Source organism: Meriones unguiculatus, chromosome 2, assembly GCF_030254825.1.
Source record: "Meriones unguiculatus strain TT.TT164.6M chromosome 2, Bangor_MerUng_6.1, whole genome shotgun sequence".
In the NCBI taxonomy this organism is placed as follows: domain Eukaryota; kingdom Metazoa; phylum Chordata; class Mammalia; order Rodentia; family Muridae; genus Meriones; species Meriones unguiculatus.
In genome coordinates, this window is record NC_083350.1 from 190,040,065 (window position 1) to 190,060,579 (window position 20,515).

At 52.7% G+C, this 20,515-nt stretch overlaps 1 protein-coding gene across 6 annotated transcripts in view; it reads right to left on the bottom strand.

Moving 5' to 3' along the window:
* The window catches only part of Dclk2 (doublecortin like kinase 2), a 118,686-nt gene that overhangs the window by 4,604 nt on the left and 93,567 nt on the right, over nucleotides 1-20,515 (bottom strand). For all 6 annotated transcript variants that reach the window (XR_002476582.2, XR_002476581.2, XM_021642332.2 and 3 more), the window contains 8 exons: nucleotides 20,364-20,421; nucleotides 13,629-13,748; nucleotides 13,280-13,426; nucleotides 6,858-6,991; nucleotides 6,473-6,550; nucleotides 1,552-1,648; nucleotides 942-1,022; nucleotides 146-262 (listed from right to left, as the gene is read on the bottom strand). Coding sequence is in view for 4 of the 6 variants with exons in the window: in XM_021642332.2 (XP_021498007.1) it covers nucleotides 146-262; nucleotides 942-1,022; nucleotides 1,552-1,648; nucleotides 6,473-6,550; nucleotides 6,858-6,991; nucleotides 13,280-13,426; nucleotides 13,629-13,748; nucleotides 20,364-20,421 (832 nt within the window). In the remaining 2 variants the exon portion in view is untranslated. The remainder of the gene's footprint in view (nucleotides 1-145; nucleotides 263-941; nucleotides 1,023-1,551; nucleotides 1,649-6,472; nucleotides 6,551-6,857; nucleotides 6,992-13,279; nucleotides 13,427-13,628; nucleotides 13,749-20,363; nucleotides 20,422-20,515) is intronic.

Sequence of the window (20,515 nt, forward strand, 5' to 3'; positions counted from 1 at the left end):
AGCGCGTGGGCTGCACTCCCTCCCTAGGGGTCACAGCCGCTCCCGGCCCCTGCCATGCGGACCAGGCTGGAGCACATGCCAGTCCCTCCCACGAACCAGGCCCGTCCTGGGAGCCAGGCAGGCCAGCGGGCCGGCCCCCACTCACCATGATGACGGAGACCCCGGTGGTGGTGCTGTTCTGCTTGGGAAGCGCGTGGTTAAAGTGCTGCTTGAGTTTACCTGTGACCTCGGCCTGCATGTTGTTCTCCTGCGAGGCGTCGTCCTGGAAAAGAGCGGCCAGTGACGTCCCCTCACTGTCCCGGCCCTGCCTCCCGCCATCTCCCTGGCAGCTCTCAGCGGTGCCCCACCACGTCACCCTCAGCGCGGCGGGCCACGCCTCGTGCCATCCGCCCCTTCTCGGAACCAGGGCGCAGGTGGGGGTTCTGAACTAGCCTCGGCCGAGAGCAGCGCTGGCCCCTTTCCTCCCGTGACAAGATCCCACGGCGGAGATGCCCCAGCCTCCCGCTGCCCCTCTGCTGGCCCCTCCACGGAAGCGAGGCAGCCCGAGGCTACTGAACCAACCCTAAGGACCTGGCCCCGGTCACCATGTTTGCCCAGAGGGCGTGTTGCCCCGGCCAACACCACATCCTCTCTTGAGGAGACTGTCGCCTCTCACAGGGCTGGAGGACGCAGAGGCCACAGCCTCAAACGCGCTCCTCTTTGGGGAAAACAACAAACCCAAACCAGAATAGAGCCCTGAAGGGTAAAGAGCACCAGGCCAGCCCTTCACAGAAGTGGTCTGAGGGGCAGCAAAGGGCCGGCATCCACTGAGCAGGTGCCGGACTCTGAATGTGCCCCCAAGACGCTTGAATGCCCAACTGTGTCTGTGCAAACACCCAGCAAGGAAGCATGCTGCCGCGCCCGACACAGACTGTTCATCGCCTGTGCCTGTGGGTACTTACAGACACCCAGGGGTGGCTCAGGATTTCTCCCGCTGTACAGCGCGCTTCAACGTTTACCTGAAGCATCTGACTGATCAATTCCTAAAAGGGAGGAGGGGGAGAGAAGGGGAGGGAAGAAAACCACAGAGAAGGAGAAAGAGGGCAATTCCTGCGTAAATACAGAAACCAGAAGACAACACAGCAGCTCAGCCGCTGGAGCATGATGCAAACCACCCCCACACGTCAGTGCCTAGGAGACAAGCACAGACCCACGGCCTGTGTGTGCGCGTCCCGGGAGATGGAGTCTCCCTGGAGCCTGCAGGGACCCAGATGGTCCCTCCTGAGACCTGTTCATCCTCACTCCACAGCATAGCTCCACGTCTTCCCTTTCTGTGGCTTAGTACATCGTTAATCCATCCTTACATTCTGGTGAGTGCACAGCACAGATTTCTCTGAGAAGTAAGTGCTCAGCTGTGTACAGCGATCAGGCGAGCAGCCGAGGGCGGACCTTATCTAGTCAGGGCTGCCACAGACTACACTACAGGCTGAGCTCGAAAGTCCACACTGGGGCCGTGTCTCTGGCGCCCCAGGCTGTGACGCCTCAATGCAGGCAGGAGGAGCCGCACAGTACCTTGGCAGAGTCTGTGATGCTGTCCCAGTATGGGGCTGGAAACTCCAGCTTCCCGGCCAAGATCTGGTCGAAGAGGTCCTCCTGGAGATTGTTCTCACTGGCAACAGAGAAACGGAAAACAGTCACCCAGGGTCTGAGCAGCAGGAAGGAGGTGAGGCTCTTCGGCCTGAGCATCCACTGTATATCGTCGCTGCATGGCGACAACAGAAATTTCCTCATGTCCCTGGCCTGGGAACCAGAGGGACAGAAAAAGAGCCAGGACAAAGCAGCTGAAGGTATGGATGGCTGTGTACTTAATGCCCCAGAAAATAAGCTTGTAAATGGGTAAAGTGAAAGCCTGTGTTGTGGCATGTTGCCACAGACACTTGGAGAGCTAAGGCAAGATTATCACTTGAGCCCAGAGGTTCAAGACCAACCAACATAGCCACAGCCCATCTCAGAGAGATAAATTAGTGCGTGTGTGTGAGCGTGTGTGTAACACACATCACAAGAAGAAACAAATTACAAATACTGGAAAGCCTCCGGTGAGGGTGGCAATTTCACCATTGCTCACACCTCTAAGAGTAAAACAGTGGCATCTACTCAGCCTTTCTTTTTCCATGTCTTCAATAAAACACCAGGAGTACTGGAAACCATACAGAGTCCGGAACCTAGACTTAAAAAATCAAGACATATTTTGCTCCCCACCACAACTCAACTTTCCTTTGTGCTCAGTCTCAGGGAAAGGATACTTCCAAAGATGCCAAAGCACCCTGGACGCTCTCCTGACCTGAAGGGCTGCTTGGCCCTTCCGCAAACCCCCAATGGTGTCTAACAAATAATGGCAGACAGCGTTTGATGGAGGGTGCAGGGAAGACTCTGGATGTGGGATGCCCCCCCAAGTGGTGAACACAGAAATAGAAACAGGAAATGTTCAGTTTTCTTGGTCCACCGCAGGCCCCAACAAAAAACTCAGAGTAAGCTGTTAGCATCAACATTAACAACACAAGTCAGGGAGAGTGCAAGTCCTTAGACTCCCTCCCGAGCCCAGGGTTTGAGTCCACCTTCAAAGGCGACTCAGAGCAATGGCTAGGGCTGACTGATGGCCCGGCCGCCTGCTGCACTCCAGGGAAGTACTTGTGAGACACCTGCTGGTCCACACACAAGGCCAAAGGTAAACTGAGGAGCGAGGGCCAGGGGGACAAGCAGGCAAGGTTACCGCTGCTCCACAGGAAAATGAGTACAGACAAATTTCTTTGTGGAAACAGCAGTTTCTCTCCTCTGCACTGCAGTGAGTGGGCAGTGCTCCTTCAAAGTGAGTCAAACACTCCCAAGAACACAGTGGGATCTTACAGATGCCATTAGGAACGAGGGCATACCAGCTGATGTCAGAAAACACAGAAAATTGACTCTCAAAACTCTTGCTAATGCTCCCTCTCCCCTTTATTCTTCTCCCTGAAAGTCACAGGTAGCAAATACAGGGCTAAAAGCTGGAGACCTTCTCCAAAAGTCTACGGACTCTAAGCAGACAGATGGCCTGAGGGTCAACTGTCAATCACGAGAGCTATGCCCAGTGAAGAGCAGCGCCTGCACAGTCCATCCTTCTCAGTAGGCACAAACACTGACTGAATCCACACTGCATTTATCGTTACATTTACACTCAAGGATTTTGGGGTGTGCTTTTTATTCAGAAACAATATATCCCCAAGATGAAGGAGTCATGGGTGTAGAGCAGTCCATTAAAAAGAGAGCTCTCTCAGTGACAGATGACGAAAGGTTCTGAAAGGACACCCTAATAATGTCAGCAAGCTACTTCACAAACAACACTCAAATACGAGAGCAGGATAGAGAGGGCAGAAAGAGAATGAACCAAGAATCTCAGAGAAATTTTGCACACGCTGTAGTCAGAAGCCATAGGATGTTCTTACTTGGGAAAACTTTGGATGTCTCTGAAAACTAGTCTTTGTAAAGATAAGTCTGATGAGGAGGAGAAAAGGGGGATGGGAGAAAGCAAGCTCAAGAACTAGGAAGAAGAACAACAGGAAGGCTGGAAGGAAGGAAGGAAGGAAGGAAGGAAGGAAGGAAGGAAGGAAGGAAGGAAGGCTGGAAGGAAGGAAGGAAGGAAGGCTGGAAGGCAGGCAGGATGGAAGGCTGGAAGGCAGGCAGGATGGAAGGCTGGAAAGCTGGAAAGCAGGAAGGAAGGAAGGCAGGAAGGCAGGCAGGCAGGAAGGCAGGCAGGATGAAAGGATGGAAGGCAGGCAGGCAGGCAGGCAGGACGGAAGGCTGGAAGGCAGGCAGGAAGGCAGGCAGGCAGGAAGGCAAGCAGGCAGGCAGGCAGGCAGGAAGGCAGGTAGGCAGGAAGGCTGGAAGGAAGAAATCAAGCTAGAACTAAAACCCAAAGACCTTGGAAGCAGAAAGTCACTACCATTACAGACACGGAAGCAGTGAATTCCAAGTAGCAATTTCAGTTCAAAAGCTTCCAGCTAAAGGCATACTTCCTATAAGACAAAGCACTTTGAAGTACTTGTGTACAGGATTTTATAATGTAATATTATAAAGTAGAATCCCTATAGCTGTTTTTAGTTTTTGAGAAGGGTCTTACATAGCCCGGCATGGCTTCAGCATGCTCATGGCCATGGCCGGCTTTAGACTCCCATCTTCCTCCACTCCGTGTCCTATGTGCTGGGAGTGCATGCATGTGCGGCCTTGCTGGCTCTCATGAAGTGCTGGGGACTGAACTCGGGCTTCATTCGTTACAAAAGCCCTCTGCCAACCAAGCAAGCTCTCTCCCCAGCCCCAGAAACACAATTCATGCCATCTATTCCACACAGCAATCATTAAAATTGCCACAGCCCTAATTTTCCACACGTTCTACGTACAGTAGGCGTGAGCCGCACATGCTGTGCTGCAGACACTCCTGGCGCAGATCACCTCAGCAGCCACGAGCGGAAACATGTCCGTGGTATAGAGAAGTGGCGTAGCTAGTTCTCTCTGGCATCAGGCAGCCCCTTCGGAACGCTCTTACCTGCCCACACCTCTCCACCTCACAGTGGTAGAGACATCCAACTTGAACCTCACCTCCAGAACCCTAAAACGCCAACTCCCGCTGACCGCACCAGAAATTACAAACACTGGAGGGCGTTCTGAGCATGGACACCTCGAAGCTGCCCCACCCCAGTTCCCTGCCCTCACCCTGGCGGAAGGCCAGGTTAACAGTCCCCACGTTGGAAGGCACACCATCCCTCTACATTAGCTGCCCTCAAAACTCCCCACCTGCCAGAGCCCAAGTGACTGGGAAAAGCCAGTTATCCACCCTCTACTTCCTCCCTTCTGCCTTGAACAAGGGAGGTAATTTCTTCACACTTGGGCCACGTGCGGCCATCACTGAGCCAGCCAACCACGCACACCCAGACAGTCGCTTCTGCTCATTATTCCTGTGCTCTGTCTCTAGAGCACAAGCTCTTCAAAGGCAGACAAACATTTCGGTGCCATTCTGCACACAGCAATTATCAATACAAACACTGCTGACCTCAAACTGAAAATATGAGAATTAAAAAAACTTTTTTTTAACTTTCTAACTTTTTTCAGGAAGTTTTCATAACAAATGTTAGACAGGAAAGATAAATTGTTCTTCACTCATTGACCCAATGCAACACTTAAACACCAAGTGCCTGCCTCAGAACTCCTCCGGGAAGACCTAAGCCTCCAGCACCAGCAACGGGAGGTGGGTGTGTGGGAGCCAGTCAGGAGGGTGCAGCTTCGTGAGCAGGACTCGGTGTCTTTGGAAAGTCCGCAGAGAGAGTACAGCTCAGGGAACATGCCTGCCCAGCATGCAACATCATTAAAAAATACAAAACCTAAGACAGCAAGACGCTCCTGGGGTCGCCCTTTCCCCTCCACTTCACAGATTAGGCGGCTGCACACGGCCAGGAGGTAGGCCCTCCCCAGAACCACGGCCGCAGTGCTTTGGTCTCAAACCTCCAGCACTGTGACGCGAGGTTCCCATAGGCTGTGGTGGCTGTTCCAGCAGCGGCAGCTGACTGGAGTCACTGCTTTGACGACAGTGCTGTGTGCCGTTGCCCTCACCTAGGCCAGCACCTGGCACACTGCAGCTACTTCCCAGAGAGAGAAGGGGAGGCGGAAGGAAGAGGCAGGAAAGCACCAGGTCCTGGTAGATACACTGCTACTTCAAAGTCAGTCACAGCCCCAGAACAGGAGGCGGAGCAAACAAAGGAAGAACCACCACGTGGCCGCCTCAGCCCTGGACAGACCCACCGGGCTGCAAGCCTTCCCATGTCTACCTGGGCTCACCTCTGCTCCTGCCAGGCCAGCACATAGCTGCCAAGTGTCAGCTTTTGTTTCCAGGCCAGCTAAGGCCAAAGTATTCTGTAATTCCACTTCTCAGGTAATAAATGTTACATGAAGGGCTAAAACTACCATAAGCAGTTCCTGGTTTATGAGAAGAAGGTTGGGCACTTTGAAAGTTTTATATCAGAATCAAGTAGGCTAAGACACTGCTCTTGAATAGAGGGACACCTACAGCAAGGCCTTGAAAACTTGGCCAAGTCTGGTGTCCACACGAGGATCTTTAAACCCACCCTTCTTCAAGCCTGAGAAGCTGCAAAGCCTACAGTCTGTGCTGGGAACATACTTTATGGGAGGACGGCCAAAGAGCTCTCACACAAAGCGAAGGCCTCACATCTGAAGCTTGGCTGGGGTGGGGACAGCCCAGAGGCCGAGTATGTGTGCAAGATCCCTGTGTTCAAGCTCCGATTAAAAAAAAAAATCAGACCACCAAAGAAAACCATGAGTTTGCACCAGCAGGCTGTACATTAAGACAGAGAAATGCATGTTTATGTAAACCTGGTCATTTTATTCACCAGTATGGCGTCCTTTCTGCCAGGAGCTGAGTGCATGGGAATTTAGAGTCAGGCGTAGTTACCTCCGGAACGGTGGGAATCCACAGAGAAGTATGTACGTAATCACGCCAGCTGCCCAGACATCCACCTTCAGGCCGTAACTGGAAAACAGGAAGAGCAGGTAATGGTGGGCCTGAGCAGTGCCAGGCTGCTAAAGCGCTGCCTTCGTTAGTGTCACAGAGAAGGCGCTGTCCACCGACAAAGCCATCTGCGTCCCCTCCATCAGACAGTGATCAGTGACCACCCCAGCCCAGACCAAAGCGCAGAAGGACGGGCCAGGCAAGAGCAGTCTGCCCCGTGAAGCCAAGGTCACGGCGCAGCTTACACCTCTCCATCCCCATCCTTCCTCCCAGGGTGGCCTGAACACCTAGCAGCGGGACCCACGCCGAAGCCAGAGTCGGCACTCACCCGGTCTCAGCAATGATCTCTGGCGCCACATAAGTCGGCGTGCCACAGACCGTGTACAGAGGGCCTTCCACCACCGTGGCCAGCCCGAAGTCTCCCAGCTTCAAAGACTTGGTTCCGTCTGGGTATTCGCACACCTGAAACAGAAAGCAGCCAGCGATCTCGGGGGTTGGTGGTGGTAGCCCTTGTCCAGCCGCGAGAGGAACCTGGGCAGAGTCAGGAAAGACTCGGTGCTTTCTACGTTGTAAAAGGACGTTCTTCCGCTAAGAGTACCGCAGTTTAAGAGGCTGCGCGACCTTCAGAGTTCTGCTCAGCTGTGTGTGCCTGGAAAGATGTTATCTCTGCCTTTGCAGGGAGGAGCTCACCAGGGTGCTGACAAACGCTCTTCTCGCTTACCTGCGCAGCCGGGTACAGATGGCCGCCGGCACGGCAGGCGAGAACTCCCCGTGCCCAGAGCTTACCCACAGAATCGTGCTCACTGAACACAAGTACTGGGGTCTCCTGGAGACTGGCCTGGCTCACCGGGGCTGCACACTCGCCTTCTGGGCTGCCAGCAGAATGAGTGTTCTGAGCTCTTTTTCCACTCCAGGTGTGGAGCTGAGGATTTGCGCTCAGTGCCCTCATTATGCTAACCAATGCACCTACCACTGAGATTCACCCTGAGCCTAAATTATAAATACCACATGGGGAAAACCCTCAGAAGCTCGAAAAGAAAACACGCTTTGGGATCAGACAGCGTGAATGTAAACAGGAACTTCACCCAATAATCTACCGCGGAGAATCTACAGAAAAGGAAGGAAGGGCCCAAACCCTAAATACAGGCTGTCAATATCTGTATCTATGACTTGTAAACACAGAATCAGCCAATTTGCTAACAGAGTGGTTGCTAAATAACTTATGCTACCCACCAATAATGAAATGTTATGTAGCTGAGAGTAAGCACTTTCTAATAAGTATTTACCAGGAAAGTTATTGACTATATTGCATAGGTTTTCAAAAGCTAAAATCGTACATGAGCTAAAAGGTCCCAGCCTTAACGAGCACTGTGGGCGGCAACGAGAGGAACTTTAACCTACGTTTTTATTCTTTTTTACAATTTATTCAGGCTTCCTATAGGTGCAGACATGTCCATGTGCTTACAATGACCACAGGATTGAGAGCAATTTTCCTTAGATCCAAGCAGACTTTCCTGAAGAGATGAAAAGCCAGGAGATAACATTACACAAGCTTACATCCAAGCAGACCTTCCTTAGGTGAAAACTTAAAATTGCCAAAGTACACCGTCTCTCGTGTGTCCATTTGAAAGCAGCAAATTTCAGAGAAAAAGAGCTGCACAGAGCAAATCAATGAGCCAGGCCCTGTTTCTGTATACTTATCATGCTCGCTTTCCCCCACGCTTTCCTAATGAGGCAGAGGTTCACTTCAGCACTTCCAACTTTGGAGGCTGCGCATTTAGAGGGCGGCGTGTTCTCAGTCAGTGACAGCATTGCCCACCCAGGGAAGCGACTTAGCAGCGGCCGGCAGGACGCACAGCGGCCTGCGGCTCCCTAAGACATGGCGCCTGGCTTCGTGGGCACAGTGCAGGGCCACTGGTGGGCTCCTCGCTCTCCCACACGCCCTCATCTGCTAGTGTTTCTTCCCGTAGGACATCACAGTATCCTCGTGTTTACACAGTGCCCACGCGCGGCCCACGCGCAGCTATATCTTCATGCCTTAGCGACAACAGCGGTGATTCTCAACCCTCAACGCTTCTCACTGTGTGAACCTCACAGCAGAAACATACACGAATATGCACATGATGTAGCTTAGAGTCACAGAGCCAGGACTCCATCCCGCACACAGGACAGTGTTCCACCGTAAGCATCAATGAGAACAGTCTAATGTCATCAGAGTTAGGCTTCACGGTACATTGGCTGAAACCCCAACATTAGATCAAAATTCCCTAAGTAGCTGCAGTGATAAGAACATTTTAAAGTACATTTCCTAAGCGCCTGCACCATGAGTCAGCGTCTCACTGACGTCACTGGTATTTCACGCCGACAACTCATCAGGGACCGCTTCATAAAACCGCGCGTACTGTAAACCCTCCACTTAGAACGCGCACAGGTGCTGAGAGCTGGGGTCAGTCAGAAGCCGCATTTCACGTCCACTAAAGAAGCCCAGACAGAAATGGGCAGGCAACAGGCGGCAGCCAAGTAGGCAGGGCTCCACAGCTAAACAAGGAGAGAAAGGACGGCCTGGACAGAACAGTGCTTTGTCTGAGCCATCGCCTCCCCACACAGAAGACGACAGGAAAAATGTTAACAGCCTCTAAATCTTAGCTGGAGATTCTGTTCAAATCTGTGAGGAAAATTAAACAGCACTGTTATCTGCAGGGCAGACATGAGGCCCTCACTGCCTTACCAACTGAATGCAGAGCCGGGGGCGGGGCTCGCCTACCCTGGAAAGTGGAGAGAGAGGGAAGGAAACCTGACTACAGAGAACACAGCTTCCCAAGGCTTCCTGGCAGTCACTGGTATCTCAGGAACTCTGCAGATTTAAATAGTCTCTCAAGCACAACACTGGACTTGGAACCACACTGGCCAACCAGAAAAAGAACTGCTACATGCATTTCACAGGGAACAGAGGCACACACCACGAAGCTGAGCCACCAAGCAGGCCTGGCAGCCAGGACCCCGGCCACCCTGCCACCCTGCCACGGTTTCTGCGTCGACACAAAGCCAAACCCAGGCAGCCGCACGTGCAGACTCTGAATGAAGCTGGACAACTGTGAAAGCCCCAGCCCTGCCATGTTCAAATGGCCTGCCTCACACCGAGAGATGCTCTGTCAAGCGGCTGGCAGAATGCAAGACTGAAAAATGTGAGCAGTGCAGGCCCACATCCAGAGTGAACCCCTCATGCTCTCTAAATAAACGCCAGGGTAATGATTTAGAAGGACATCAACTATGAGAAACCAAACCTCTTCTCTCCTCTGTCCCCGAACTCCTGGAAACCCTAAATTTATCACCGGTCTCCCACAGTTAACTATGACAGGGCACAGCGAGGCCATAACTCATAGCTTTAACGGCCACCTCCGTACTCCCTGACACAGCGACCATATGTCTGCCTTGGCAGGGTGGGAAGTTACGCCACTGCTGCCAGGGACGGGGATGCAAATCAGACGTCAGAATGTGCTGCGCTTAAAAACTGAATTAGTTCTCAGACGGGGGAGCAGCAGTCGTCTGAGGCATTTTAGTGCCTCAGGCATGTCCTCCTCAGGCGGTGCCCGTGTGCTGCCTACGTCCAGAGCGACACAGGGATTGTGTCTTCCATAGCTGATACTGTCTCCTGGAGCCTGACCACAGCCTGACCACCAGACACACACGGAAACTGGACCCAAGCACGCCGGTGCACACAGCCACAGTCTTTCCTCTCAAGAAGCTCCGATAGGATCGTGTTTCAGCTCAGTGCTAGAACTCAGAATTCAGTGCCAGCCTTGGGAACACAGCGAGTCACAATCTCGTAATCACAGTAATAACAGTCGTAATGCTGCTGCCGCTGCTCAGAAACAGTGTCTTAGACTGTAGAATACCCTACAGCGAGGCACCGCGTGAAGGTGACTTCGACACCAACTGCAAGATTCATCCATGTTTTATGTATACCGTGAACACAGCGTGAAGATCCCTTCATGCAGGATTTTAATATTTTGTATATGAAGTGACATTTCATGGTTTTGAATTTTCCACCTGGGGACATGACAACACAAAAACATATCTTTTATTCTGAGACAGGCTCTCACGTGGTGGCCCAGGCTGGCCTCAAACTCACTCTACCACAGATCTGTGCCACCACGCCTAGCAAGTTCATCTTTGGATGCTTCTGAGCTTCAGATTAGGGTTTTGTGGATACTGAAGCCGTGTAAATCCCTCAAAGAAGGAGGCAGTACGAAGAGAGCTCTGCCGTACACCCAGGAGGGTTCCTGCGGCACTGTTCTTGACAGTTACCTGTAAAGGAAACTGCTAGCGGGCTGCTGCAGCCCCCAGCGCCCTGCAGTGGAGGAGGACAGTGTCCTTAGATTCCTTGCAGCAGGAGGGGAGCTCAGTTTCCAGGGAACTGCATGGCAACCGAGGACGTCTGACGGCATCACGCCCTGAGCTGGGGAGGAGCGGGCATGCTAGGCTGATGGTGTTAGAGCCACCTCCTCCAGGAACCCAGCCAGCAGGCCTGTCACCAGAGCCCCTACACCATGCCTGGGACCTTTGCTAGCCAGATCTGGCAGCGGCCTGTGCAATCATGCCTCCTGGTGGTGGCAGAGCCAGGGCCGACCACCAGCCTCCCTCAGAAGCCTCCATGTTGCCCTGTCCGCCATGCTTTGGAGACACTGTCCCATACAACAGAGGAGCTCACCATGCTAGGACAGGACAGGAAGTTTTACATGTGTGGTCTCTCTCCCATGAGCATCAGAGGGAGGGCACGCCTGACCTCTACCTCAACAGAAGTCCTGAAGAGCCTGGAAAGGAAGGGGAGGCTACTGCTGCTAAGAAGGCCATTACCAAGGATCGCTAGGGTGCATGGACTGCGCCAGCTCCTGAGTTCACTGCTGCTCAGCCAAGGTAACAGGCTGCTCTGCAGCCGAACAGGTACCCTCTGCACCTGTGGTGAAGTCCCTGTGGACAGGGAGGGGAGGGGAGGGATCTGACCTAGGTCCTCTGCATAGACGTTATGGCTAAGTAGCTTGGTGTTCTTGTGGGAATCCCAACAGTGGGGGCGGGGCTGTCTCTGACTCTTGCCTGCTTGTGGGACCCTTTTGCTCCTTTTGGGTTGCCTTGTCCAGCCTTGATGTGATGGTGTCTGGTCCTACAGCAGTTTGTTATGCTGTGCTTGCTTGATGTCCCTAGAAGCCTACTCTTTTCTGAGGGGAGGAGAAGGGGGCTAGACCTGGGGAGGGGGGTGGTGGGGAGAGGAGGGAAGGAAGGGAAACGTGGTCATGGTGCAATAATGAAAGAAGAATGTTTTAAAAAGAGAGAGAGATGAATGGCATTACCAGGCGGGTTAGCAAAAATGAATTTTGAAAAGAAGACAGGAAAGCCCAGGATGGCTGTCCACACATTCCTCCTAACAATCACCTGTGCGGTGCCCAAGGCTGGCGGGAATGACTCAGCAGCTGGCCGGCTGACCATGAGAGCCACCCCCGGGTATCAGCCACACGGCCACCACGCGGCACTGTCAGGACACTGGAGAGATGCATTGTGAGAACTCCAGAAAGCAGAGGGGCCTCGACTGGGCTCGGAGGCTCTGCGGTAAGTCAAAGGTGCAACACGCTTGTGTCGTACAAGAGGAAGAGGTTGGCCACAGCGGGACAGGACGTTACGAATGAGGCCAGGAGAAGAAAAGGAGGGTGAGGCTGCTGGTGAGCTGTGACTGCCGAGGCAGGGAGAGCAGCCGAGTGCAGCAGCACACAGGCAGGAGCTCAGCCAGTCTTCAGCCCCTGACAGAGGCCACAGCCCAGCAGGAAGGGCTTCAGCATGGGTTAACGGTGAGTGCCTTGCCGAGTCAGAAGAGAAAGGTCATGAAAGGTCAGGAGGCTGGGAAAACAGACTGTGACCCATGGACCAAGGTCCCCACGCACCAAAGAAAATACGTTTCCTTCTGTAGAGCACGATACACGTTCAAGGCCTGGGGACACCGCGTCCCCCGCAAAGCTGAGAGGAAAGGTGCCCCTGAAAGCCCGTGTGCACACGAGCCCGTCTGCTCTGCCTCTCACCCATATGCCTCTACTTGTCCCGGTTCATTCTCAAATTACGCACTTTACGGTTGTGTTCTCTTCCAGCTAGCATTGCTGCCGTGAATTTAGAGGTCAAAGGTGCCCCAGACCCACCTGTATCAGAGTCTTGATGCCCAGGGCAGCGATATGGGGGGTGTGGAACCATCAGCAGGCAGAGGTTTGTGCCCTCAAAGCCCCAAGTTTCCTTCCTCCCTTTCTTTGCTTCCTGGGTGGTGACCTGGGCAGTTGCCTCGTGCCCTCAGAGCTGCCACCACCTATCAGAGGCCCAAAGCAATGGGTCCACCTATACTGGACTGCAACTCCCAGAACTCTGAGCCCAAACCCAAAACCCTTTTCTCTTTACACACGGATTATGCCAGGCGTTCCGTTCCTTCGTCATAGCAGGAGGCTGACACGATCAAAGGCCAGTGAAAGCGCACTTTCTAACGGAAAGCAAAGCACACATCCAGCCCATCAGGAATGCATGCATGAAAAATCCCCACCCAGCCTGAACTTGCTGGTTCTTAGAGTTTCTCACCCTCTTTCCATTACTGTGGTTTTGTCTTACACTCTAAATGTCACAATTCTTTTGTATATGATGGTTTTCATAGTATTACAATCATTCTAAAAGAACAGAAAGAAGCATGAGCTGAAAATGAAAGAACAGAGACTTTGAACATACCAGAAGGTTCTCGGGCTTGATGTCTCTGTGGACAATGCTGAGGCTGTGCAGGTACCTGAGGGCACTGGCCAGGTTGTACACCATGGCACTCCCATCCCTCTCCGTGTACTTGGTTGAAGAAGTAATTGCATCAAAGAGATCCCCACCCTACAGGACAAAGAGGAGAGAGAAGCGTCGAAATGCCAACGGTTCAGTCCTGTGAGATAAGGGCGTCACGTGAGCTTGGAGCAGATGAAGGGCCACGCACCAAGTGAATGAGAGTGAGCTATGAAGTTCGGAGCTCGTGGGACACTTTAAGAGCAGGTTCCCGCTGCCACTGCAGGCCTGGAGATGACCACCAGCCTCTTACCTTGACCAGCTCCATCACCAGGAACAGCTCAGTTGCCGTCTCCATCTCCTCCACCAACATGATGATGTTGGGGTGCTTCACTCGGCGCAGAATTGACACCTCATTCTCAATCAGATGCTCCTGTCAAAGGTCAAAGGGCGGGGAGGGACATGAGGCCGAGCCTTCGCTCTGCCCCGTCCCCGGAGGACCACAGCTCCCGGGTTCTGATGCCACATGAAACGGTCTCGGCACAGGCACCCACACTGTCCTCTCGGCCCCAGGTATAGGCAGGCCACCCGTGGACAGCGCTCGCCTTGTGAGCAGGGGAACACACACAGTTAGGACTCCACTCTGCGCACTCTGCCGCTCACAGGCCGGGGCCAGAGCCGCCACCTCCCTGCAGCCAGGAGAGAGTAACAACCAGGCATGTAGGAAAGCTGGCACATACGCTCTGAGATTAAAGCGTCTGACTGTTAACAATATAAATTTTAACTTCATGCTAAAATTCTTGAAAACAAGCTTTCTTCTTCTGTGAGTGGGCGTGAAGTCACTCGCCAGATGGCGGCCCTGCACTTCGTAACTCACAAGTCTGGAAGGCACCACGCCACACGCTTCATTTTACCTGTAAGCACGTCTCGCTGAAAACACTGCCCCAGTGTCGCCCACGCTGCCGTGCGCAGGAGCTGCTACTCAGTTAAGTGTGCACTCCGCCACAGCTACACACAGTGGCCTTCTGTTTCACAGTTAGTTACACACGGCTACACACAGCTACACACAGCTACACACAGTCACACAGTTACACAGTGACCTTCTGTTTCAGTTACATAGTTACACACAGTCACACACAGCTACACAGTGACCCTCTGTTTCAGTTACACAGCTGCACCCAGTAACACATTTACACACAGGTACACAGCTACACACAGTGACCTTCTGTTTCACATGCTGCGCGTGTGGACCCTAAATTCAACAGCAAATCCATTTGAATTTAGAAAATACAGTATAAAATTTGCTAGCTGATCTCTTCAACACAGTAAAGGCTGATATAGAAGATCTAGCATTTACCATGTGAAGGCGTGTGTGTGTTGAATTTGCCCTTGACCTTTAACTGGCGTCACTCCCAGAGCTAACCCTGGTGCTGAGAGGGCAGTTACCCACTGCTGACTTCTGGTTTCCCTGGGTCTTTGGCACATACCCTGCATTTATGCTTTTACCCTAGTTCAAATACCCCTGGCAACAGCTGGAAGAATGAATTATAACAAATGGACAAATTGCATGCAGGAAATAAAATCTACCGCCTGAGCCTGCACACAGCGGGAGAAGCCCCAGAGCACGGAATGCCCTGTGCCCACCCAAGCAGGCCGGGATCCGGTTGGCGAAGGGCCAGCTCAGTCCACCAGAGAGGCGCAGAGTGCGGCCCGTATGTAGGTCCCGGCACACGCCCTGTGTCCACGCTCTGTCCACACCGCCTGCACTGGGCGCCACTGCCTGTGAGGGGGAGACCCGAGTGGACGCCGAGTGGAGGTTTTCAAGTGAAAATGACATTATTTTGACAAAAAGACAGGAACAGCAGCACCAGGTCTTCCTGGAGGTGAGGAGAGCGCTACAGAGGCGAAGAGTCTGAACTCCTTTCAGAAAGGAGCCTGGGGTGGTGGTGGGCTCCAACAGGCCTTGGCTGCTGAGCCGGGACTTGGGACCGCCACCCAGGGAAGCCGCTGCACAGCCAGCCACGGGGTCACACGAGGCGACATGGAAACCTCCACACTTGTTCACACCAAGTGAGGGAGCGGTGGTAGGAATCTGTCTCGGTCTACAGGAGTGGTCCACGACCCCACACTCCCCAGCCTCCTGGGAGGGGCAGGACCTCTGAAACCCTAGCAACTGTGGCTGCGCAGCAGCCAGAGCGGTTACACCCGCTCTAACACCTAATGGACCTGGCTTTCAGCCTCAGCCCGCCATCCCTGCCTGCCCAGGGCTTCCAGTGTTAAGGAGTCTCTCAGCTTAATTTCAGACTCTACTGAGGCTAATTTCTAAGCGTGAAGAAGTCGAGTCAGCAGTGTCAAGAAAGCTCTTTGTATGAAGCTGAAATGCGCGGTCACATACAGAGAACCCTTCCCCAAATTCTCTAGTCAACAAAAGGCACGCAGAGTCTCCGGGAGCACGGAGGAACTGCTCAGCTGTGTCAAGTGCAAATGCTCGGTGAGGACCGGACAACACTGGACGACATGTGAACCAGCTGCGGGCCCTCAACGAGCCGGGTCCTCAGGTCTAGGCACAAGCACACGTTTCTGTCAGAAACGCCAGCTGCCCCTCCACTTGACTTCTTTCCAAGCCCGTTTACAAGGAAATAATGCTCTCAAACAGCACAACTCACAGCAGGAGGAAAACTACAGTTATCAAGTATCAGGATAATTGTGTGGCTGGGCTCTCCGCAGCACGAGGAACCGTGCGAGAGGTTCGCAGCGTCAGGAAGGTTAAGGACCGCTGTTCCCAAGCTCATCACCATGAAAAGCCAGACCAAAGCACCAAAGAAAGCTGCGCAACGGCTCCCCCACACCCTGTGCAGCCCACTGTGCAGTTCACGCTGTGGTTTTTTTTGTGCTCTCTCTGGACCAGCCCTGCTCTGTCAGGTCTGAGCGAGGTGACTCTCTCCTAGGCTGTCACCATCATTTCTCCCACACTTACGATAATGGTAGCTGTCCTCCTCCTGTCTTCTGTGTTTGGACTGCTCTGGGGCACCTAAGTCCTAAAGAAGACTGCCTCACTCTCCAGCAAAGAGCACAGTTACAAGTTCGCGTGCACGCATGTGCACGCATGTGCACGTGTGCACACACACACACACACACACACACACACACGCCCATGCACGCGCTGTACATGTACACATCACCCACCACAGGCGTCACCGCTGGCACCAGACTGCTGAAGATGATGCAGCCGGCAGGACTGTGCATTTTCCAGCATAAGCACAAGCAGTGGAATTAAACAGTCACTCGAATGCATCAAGTCTTCATCCCCAGACTTTGCAAATATTACCTCCCTTGGAAAAGGGGATTGATTTAGCAATACAGAGAGAGCCAGGACTAGCAGATTTACAAAAATGACTCCCAACACGCTCCTAAGAAAGAGGCAGGAGCATTCACACAGACATGAGAGCAGCAATGAATGTCCAGAAGAGAAATGTGAAGCCAGAGGCTGAAGTGACGTGATCGGAGCCCAAGGATGTCAGTAACCTGGAAGTGCACTCTCTCTAGGACTCCAGAGAAAGCACCGTTCTGACTCTCAGCAGCCAGAACTGTGAGGGGACTGTCCTGGACTCACTTTGTAGACCAGGCTGGTCTCGAACTCACAGCAACCTACCTGCCTCTGCCTCCCCAAGTGCTGGGATTACCGATGTGCACCATCACGCCCAATAATTTCTGTTGATTTAAACAGTGTGGCAATTTATTCCAACAGCTCAAAACTAGCATAATATAATTTTGGAGTCCATAATAGGCAGATGGTGAGTGCAGTTGTAAAAGTAAGGAGGACAATTTGGGGTATCTTCACTGTGGAGATTCGGCCAATGTCCATTTGGAATGAGGGGATCTCAGAACAGAACAGGAAGACTCCTAACCGCACCACGGCTGCTCACATCCTCAACCACCTCCGTTAGTGTGGCCTCACAGCAGAGTCCACAATGAGCCGCCTACGGGGACCCATGTCGCCTGTGCCTCCGGGCCTTTGGCCACCTATTCTGCCCCAGTTCGAGGACCAGCTCAAATGCTTCTTCTGTATACATGTATGACGGGAGTGTGCACGCCACAGCACTCACGTGGCGTCAAACAACAACCGCAGATATCAGCACTGCCATCCTGTGTGAGAACAGGCCTCTCAGCTGTCCTCCGCTGTGTGCCAGGCTAGCTGCCCACGACCACCCAGGGACCCTCCTGCCTCTGCTCCCATCACCCTCTAAGAACGCTGGGATTGCATGAACATGACCTTCTGCTACACACGCTCCGGGCGTCTGAACCCAGGCTGCAGGGAAGCACATTCACCCACTGGCCACCTCCTCACGCTCCTCAAGCACTTCGTGCTCCAGGGAACCCTCACCAGTACCAACTGCCCTTCCATAAGCTTCCTCTGTGTGCTCATCATACTCGGAAGACGTGGGGTTAATCCTCTGGTGAGCTACCAGCGCTGCAGCTTACACCCAGGACACGGCAAAATGCAGTGAGTTTAAGCTAATGGTAATGTGTATATCAGAAGAAGAAAGAAGGCGAGCAGGAAAAAAAGTGCCTTTCTACATTCCTAGGACATGAAGAATGAACACAGAGGTACATGACAGACTGGCCAGAGAGGAGGCTGTACCAGACATGCTCAGGATTTGTGGGAAGCATTTAGCCCAAGTCTGTGCTCCCTTCTCTGCAGCTGGTACCAGTGTCGCAGGTCAGGACTGTGCAGAGCCCCCATCCCAAGCAGCTGGTTATTTCCAACCTACTAACTTTGTATATAAAACTCACACAGCAGAGGTGAGCACTGTTCCCCACAAACAGTGGCTACAGGATTCCGTAAACATCTGCAAACAAGCCATTTTTATCCGAAAATATAATTTCACAGTAGAAAAAAGTCAACTTATTTGTAACATTAAAATTTTAAATTATAATTTTATATAGTACTGATAGGGAATTTGTTGGTCAAAAATGTAAAATGTAAACTGCAAAAAAAAAAAATAAAACAAATTCAGTAACGAGAAAATGTGAACGTTTGAAGTGGCTCATCCCCGTGTGTGTCTACACAGTCATCCGGGCTGGGTTCTTGCTTGCAGGCCTCTGTAGTTGTGAAAACGGCTGCTCACATCTTAACCGCCAGCCCTAACATTTCTGAAGAACATGTGACAGTCACACAGAGCACGGCTCCCTGTTTCACGGCACACTGTGCTTGGATCCCCTCGAAGACAGTTACATATAGAGAAAATGTTGCCACATTTGAAATCAATCACATCTTTGGAAGCCTAAACAAAGAGGGCCAGCAGGAGATGGCCGAGTGGAGTGCCCACTTCCCAACCTCAGGCCTCCATCTGATACCAAGACCTGAAGGATGGACGAACACCGAGTGGGACAAACTCATTGCCCCGTGTACAAATACACACATACATGTACATACATGTACACACACAACAGACACATACATGTATGTACTCAGCACACAAAAAGAAAATAACATTACGTTTTAAAAAATACACAAAAGCACATAAAGTCAGACACAAATAAAAATGCAGAAAAGGGCCATCTTGCCCCCTTTGTTTTGCTGACAATTACAAGAGAAAACAGTATGTGACACATTTACACCTGGGTAGAAGGTTTTTCTACAACTTCCTCACACTGCTTTACACTTTCTGGTAAAACACGATTTAGCCATTCCACAATGTACACTCTACATCGGCCTACAATTATCAGCCCCCAGGCACGGTCCCCCAGGGGGCACGGTCCCCCAGGGGGCACGGTCACATGACAGTTGTCACCCAGCGGCGCTCTCCACACGGTTCCCACTCCTCGATCCCACGCACACTGCATTGCCCGGTGTTCAAACCACCATCACCCAGCACACTCAGAGGAAGAAGAACAGACACGGGCGACATAGACAGCTGCCCAGGGTCACAAGCAAGAAGAAGAGCGGGATTTCACTTCAGAAACGTTGGCCTAGAGGAGCCTTCCAAAGGGACTACAGTGCCGTGCAAACAGGCAACACTAAAGCTGCTATAGCCACACTGAACAATGAGACAAGCAGGAAAAAATAGCCAAAAATGTAACGATCCGGTCTACCTAAAATACTCTATCATTACTAAGCTACTTCCTCCCTCCGCCCTCCGTGTGCTGAGTCTTCAAAGCCAGCCTGCACTCAGCACACAGCCCGCCTGGGTCTGGCGCTGGCGGCCCTGAGCGCCCGTGCGGCAGCCCCACCTAGTGTTAGACACATGCTCCAGCCTCACCTTGGAGCAGAGCTGCTGCCTCACGGGAGGGCCACAGGCCTGCGCATCACTGCGTGGGTGTTTGCTGCCTCCCCCAGCCTGTCACCAGCCACCCTTCTCCACCCTAGTGAGCGCAGGACCCGGGTCCTTGCCCTGACTCACTTCGTGGCGGTTCCGCCCCGCTCCCTGCTCCAAACACCCTGCCCGGGATCTCTGCGCAGCACACACCCTCACTTGGGAACACAGAGGGCCAGGCCAGGTCCTTTCCTGGCCCCAATGATGGAACTGCCGGTTCCCTCTAGCATGAACCCTGGGGGGGGGGAGGGAGGAAGTTCCAGCAGCTGCCTCATAGGAGTAACGGTGGCTCAAGCTTGGGGCTCCTCGGAAACCCCTGAGTGTAGAGCAGCTGACTGGGGCCCTGGGCATCACTGGGGAGCCAGGGCAAGCGGGGCCCTGCTATCGTGAGCCTTTTGTCTCTGGTGGGAACCTATTCTCTGCCAGCTTCCTGAAGCTAGCAGGCTGACTCCCAGCTTGGAAGTGGAAACCGGCACTCCACAGCCTCCACGCCAGCCTTTTAAAAGTTGCTGGATTTGAGACTAGGAACCTCCCAGAGATGAGCATTTTACGTTTGCTATACTTATAACCGAGATCAATTAATTTGCTGTCTCCCAGTTAAAGCTGCTAAGAGCCGCGGGGTGGGAAGGCTGTCACCGCCCTTCCTGGCACTGGTGGTCTGTCTCCTCACTGGAGAACCCATTGTGAACCCACATCTTTTTCCTTCTGTGGAGCGGTTGTGCATACCGTACCTTTCCACAACATTTGGCTTTGTCGATAATCTTTAATGCAAATTCTTTTCCGGTAGACCTAGGAATAACCAGAGGAAGACCATTAAAACTACAAGTCAGAATAACCCGCCTCCCCAACTTCCTGTGCAGCACAGGAAATGGTGGAGAAGGGG